At 45.6% G+C, this 5,772-nt stretch overlaps 1 protein-coding gene across 1 annotated transcript in view; it reads left to right on the top strand.

Moving 5' to 3' along the window:
* Positions 1-303: 303 nt before the first annotated feature.
* Positions 304-5,772, top strand: part of T265_06750 (hypothetical protein) — a gene marked incomplete at both ends in the record, with an annotated part of 6,535 nt that continues 1,066 nt past the window's right edge. Inside the window, 4 exon segments of the mRNA XM_009172095.1 lie at positions 304-343; positions 2,299-2,450; positions 2,466-2,739; positions 2,774-2,949. Of these exon segments, the coding sequence (XP_009170359.1) occupies positions 304-343; positions 2,299-2,450; positions 2,466-2,739; positions 2,774-2,949 (642 nt within the window).

Below are 5,772 nucleotides of genomic sequence, written 5' to 3'. Positions count from 1 at the left end.
GTTAACTTTCGAGGCCGTAGGTGGTTCCATGTTCACTGCTCAGGTTTCTACGTCAGCTTTGGGTTCCAGATGATTGGCAGCTGGTGGCCATGACGGTTATTGTTCGAAGTATTCGGCCCATCGGTCGAGGCGTTCTGTATTCAAGATGGTCACTCCATTCCGATCCTTGATGGTTTCGCCCATAGGTGGTTTCCGGGGTCCGGCATCACAGATCAACTGAAATAATCTTCGGGCATTCCCGGCTTTCTAGACCTCTTCCATTTGTTTGGCTTTCTGTGTCCACTGCACGCTCACTTCCATTTGATGTCTGATAATTTGTCGCATCAATTTACCTTCGGGGCCGGTTGGGATATTTCTTCGAGACTTAAGCAGTACCATCGTTCGGTCTGATATTCAGTGCTTGAGTGATCCTGGTGGTGCCGTGCCACAGGATGAATTCTCAGTACCATGCAAAGAGGTGGCAATCTCGTTCCAGTTTCCAGTTCGGTGAAAGAGGCTCTAGAAGTCGATTCTGGTAAGTTCGTCTAATATCCGGATCTGCCAGTCTCGGTCGCCAAGCGATTTTTCCGCACCTTATGCGGCCGTGGAAAACGTAGAACGAAGCGACTCCGGACCACTGGGTTGTCGGAATCCACAAATCAGTTCCAATCAGTCAATGCTCCGCGTCATCGGTAACTGATGGCAATGTGATCGATTTGAGTTGGTAGCCGGTATGCCTTTGGAAGACACTACGTGACGAGACGACTTCGGCCAATTCGGAAGTTAGTACTGCATAAAAACAGCCTGCGGCCAGCACACAGCTGAAGCAACCGTTCACCATTGTCCGCACATACCGAGTCAAGTCCCTGTCGACCACCTAATTGAGTCTCAGATATTTTAAGCCTGCTCACTTGTGCATTCGAGTCTCCGACAACCACAACGATATCTTAACTTTCAGCTTGCCGCAACAGAGCATTAGAGGCGTCATAAAACTTGTCTTTGATGGTGTTAGAGCTAGTCAGTTGGGGCGTAAGCACACACGGCAAACATACATCGATCGAGTTCCCACTAGTGAGGCCTATTCACACACTACCAGACGAACCGCAAAGAGGTGACTGTTAACGAATACCAATTCAGACAATGATCCTTCTACCCGGTGACTTGGGACGATACCGATACCCGGACATCTAGCCACAGAAGGCTCTGGATCACCAGAGGTGCGTAGCTGAAGACTGATGGGGCTTAACCACGGTGCTTGCATCTTGAGTTCTTGTTCCTGAGACACAGCACAATACCAAGCGAGTCCACTGTGAGAGCAAGAGCGGCTTGTCGTCCTGCTTGCTTCAGAGTGCGGACATTGAGGGAGGCTAGATAGACTGGGCTTCGAGGCTTGAAGATTGATGTCGAGATACCTGAGGATGTAGGCACCATGTGACGAGCGGATGTTGCACGCAAAACTGGTGCAAGACGAACGGAGTCATCAGTCCTTGTACATGTAGGCACTGACGAGCGGATGTTGCACGCAAAACTGGTGCAAGACGAACGGAGTCATCAGTCCTTGTACAGGACTGATGAAAATATGCTGGGGAATGCCAGAAGGTTACAAAACCTGTGCCTAATCTCTGTCACTTATCTTGCTGGGAGGGGTTAAGTAACCTTGACCCGTTGCATCTTGTATACCGACGCTGGCTTGGGTGTCGTCTATACCTACCGTCTTTTCCAAATTAAGTCCCAAAGCAGTCACAATTTCCACCTGCTTGGTCACTCATGTGAGCTCTCTTCAGCGGTTTACGCCACGTTCTCGCGGAAAATTCCTTTTCGTAGCGATACCGCTCTGAAACCAATCTTCCGAGTCCGCTCTGTCCCTCCCCGTACTTCACGGTTTTTAGGATGTTCGATAGGATTACCTAAATTTTTCACCTGATTGAGTTTGTTTCGGTTTTGGGTAGACCCAATTTTATTTCTGTCTCTTCATCAGGGGCGAAAGTTCGTGAACTAGAAGACGTCAAATCCTTTCAGGTGGTTCATTTTGGATCGACGACCTGCCAGGTTTCCAGGAATGAAAGTCTTTAACCGGCGTATCGTAGTTAGTTAGTCGAGCTAGAACTTCCCTCAATTCCAGAACATCTGGTAATAATCTCGATTTGGAGGTTCTTGTTCAACAGCGTGTAAAATCGAAGAAAAGACAGTAGCCACCAAGTGGGATTCCGATTATCTGTTGTAGTCAGATGACTAAGGACCGACCCTCTGTGATGAAAGCTTCACTTCTGAGTATTTGTAACGTTGCCTCATTGTGACATTTTCCTTCTCTGCTTTTAGTTGCACCCATGGACTCTCGGTTGTCGGAACACATCATTAAGCAATACCTTATTTCTCGCAACTTTACCGGGACACTTGATGCTTTTGATGCGGAGTGTAATCGTGAGAAAGTCAGACATCGCGTAAGTGACCTGTCCCATTCCAGAATCTTGGTATGTCATTTATAGTTTCAACCATCATCGATCACTGTGAGCTTGCGGGACGCCATCAATGAGTCGAACCTTGGCCGTTTAACTGAGATATGGAGTTCTTTGCATAAGACCTTCTTCTACCGATTAGATGCGGACAGACAGCAAATGGCACATTCTTTCAAAGTCCATGTATTCAAGACCTACGTTGTTCACGCATTCTCACAAAGGCGCACTTCCAAAGTTACGGAATTTTTCAACGGGTTATCCTCAGAGTTTTGTCCCAATTTGCCCGAATGGAAAAATTGGTATGGTGAGTGAACCCTACAGGCATTACTCTTCCGCAGCCTTGCCGCACACACCTGATGCATCAGAACAACCAGAATATGCAATGTACTTCACAAAGACCTGGATGGATATCCTTAGTTTATCACTTACAAATTTTCTATGCGCTCTGTTTTCTCTGGAGTTATGTAGCACAAACGTCCTGACCCGGCTAAATGAATTGGAAACGCAAGTTTCGGTAAGTTCTAGCCCAAAACTAGAGTCTGCTAAGGTTGAAGTTGTTCTCTGGAATTCGCGGAAATTACGAACGAGAAATCGAATGTCATAGAAAGACGGAACAAATTTATTCCGTCTCACCTCACACTTTTCACCGTTTTGCATCCGTGTGGTGGCTTTGGTCTGTTTATAAGTAGTATTTAAATAGTTCATAGATGTAACATCCAATGGGTTTTGATTGCGACCTAACCAGTAGGTTGTTCACGATATATTGTTCGTAAGTGTCACAAGCGACTTAAATGTCTGACTTAGTCGGAAACCTGGAGTTCTGCAGGAGGTTGGATCTTTATTTTTGTGCGCTTGTTTGACCTTGTTGTGAGCGAAGTTTTCAATAGTAATATTAACAATAATAACCGCGTAGCTGTGAGCAATCTTTCAAGGTCTAGCTGTCATGCCACCCGAAGGAAGGTCTCCAATGGGTGAACGCCATGCTTTATTTACTTGAACTCCAGATTGCACAGTGACTAAGGCGCGAACTTAATGACCTGATGGTCTGTGGTTTGACCAACCTTGTCATCTCGGATGCTTCTGTTTGGGCTTGGCAACCTAGCCGAATCACAGGCTTCATGCTTTCTTTGTGCAGAGTGGCAGATAGGGGCCGATTAATTGTTACATCTGAAGGATTATTGTTTTGGTTGCTATTACCATCGACCTTCATCTACTGTAGCTCCTGCTTTTCATAGCATAATGCCGGAGTCTGGCAGCCGCTGGAAACGACTCCTTACATGGGCTTACCTGAGCAGTCTGTGAGATGTATCTTTAGCAAGCAATGCACTCACTAACGGGAGGTCCGTTTAGGCTGTGACAACTTGAAGGAATATTCAAGACCGAGGATTCACAGGTTTTGAAACGGATAGAAGAACGTCGCGGTTTACCCATCCTGATCAAAACCTACGGATAATTTTTCAACGTGCATAACACCGGCAAGTTGTGTGTACAGTCAGGTTACTAGTTTCAAAAATGCTAACCGGACCATAATGGTGAGACCCAATTGATTGTGAATGAATAAGCCATCGCGTTTTGCGCATGCACTATGCGTCAGTTACTTCCCGAATGTCCTCAAGGAGTCCTCTCTCTTAATCGCTAATGGTGGTAAAAAGTGTCCATTTTGGGAAAGCATGTTATGCGCAAGAACTCTACAATGCTACTTTTTACAAAGCATTCGCAACGCTTCTAATTCGGGTGAAATTAATTAACCAGTATTGAACTGAGTGCTGGTATCCAACGTCCTTCACGATGTCAGTCCTCACCATTGTGGCAGGAGAGGAGATTGGGAACTCCTTCAGATTATTACACGATTGAATTATTCATTGAATGTGACAATTTTCTTCAGATTTACAAATCAAAACAACAATGCACCGCATCTCAGCTACACACTGATAGCGTGACCTCTACTGATGGCAAAACGTTTGCTATGAAATTATCAACCTGTGTGAGCGATTCAGTCGTCAGCATCGTCCCATCCACTCATGTGACTGTGCAAACGGGTAGCAATCAATAGGCTATTTATTTTCCTGAGACACGAACGCATCTCTAATGCCAATGAATTTGCTCGATCTTACGAAGGTGGGGCGAAAGTAGTCGCGTCAAATGTGAACTTGGGCGCTAAATCATGGTTAAACCAGTGCGATAAGGAATAGACGGGAAAGCACAATCTGGGGCACATCACAGTATGAATGGTACCCGGTGGATCGACGAGATGCTGACGAAGTACCAGAAACCGTGTGTGGTCCCGCTTGGGAATTGTGTATGGTTAATTGCTGACAGCGTCTAAATTCCATTGTTCTCTGGAGACCTGGTTGTTTTAATTGATCACCGAGTTTCTAGAAAGTGAAACCAAGTGATCCCTGTGCTGTTACAAGCTTTTGCGATAGGTATTAACCAGGTCTATAAGATAGGAAACAAACACAGTCATGTATGACTAACGTAAAAAGACCCTTCTACGATGCATAGCTTGGAGCCAGGATGTTTTCGAATACACAAGGTTGCCCAACCGACACAGTCGTATATTTAGTTTTAAATTATTCGTGTACTGGATCGACCAACTCATTTCGGATGTTGTTTTGAATAAAACTATCCTAGGCATCATGGCGATGCAGGTACATACTACCAGCCATGTGTTCACATAGTTTAGAAGCTGAAGGCAATTTATTCGACTGAGTAGCAGGTACATCGGTCGCGGAAGACATCCACTATCATCAACTACGGTAGCTTGACCATACGTTATGCATGATGAGTCGCCTTCGGAGACGATTACTGTTCTCTCTGATTTCTTCAGAATGGCACAAACTGTGAGGTTGTTAATGTTTGCCTTGACAGAAGAGTGTAATGGAGACTACGAAAAGTTTGGGTATTGCTAGTGTGATCCGCTTGCCAAGATGGGATCACTGTGACTCTCCTCGCTGTGCTTGGCTACAGGCATTGAAAGGAATGCTCGCTAATTAATGCCAGTGGCATTTGTGCTGTTATTTCCTTTCCAGGTTGTCTGAGCGTTTCTAGGTGTCGGCAACTCAGAACACTTGAAGTTTGCTAGCGTCTAATCCCTCCCTTTTTCACTTTATGGCTTTCAAGGTATTGTAGATGTAAGACAAAAAAACAATTGTTCAGCTGTAACAACCTCTCTGTATCTAGCTGCCATGCCACCAGAGGGAAGCACGAGGGCTGGTTGCCCAAGCTTAAACAGGGCAAGTCGAGAGGCAGAGGTTGGGTTCGGACCACGGACCTTCCGGTCAGTGAATTCGCGCTCTAACCACTAAACCATCTCGCTCAGATATATATATATATA

Source organism: Opisthorchis viverrini (assembly GCF_000715545.1).
Source record: "Opisthorchis viverrini unplaced genomic scaffold opera_v5_146, whole genome shotgun sequence".
Taxonomy (NCBI): Eukaryota; Metazoa; Platyhelminthes; class Trematoda; order Opisthorchiida; family Opisthorchiidae; genus Opisthorchis; species Opisthorchis viverrini.
This window is presented reverse-complemented; position numbering and strand designations above follow the sequence as displayed.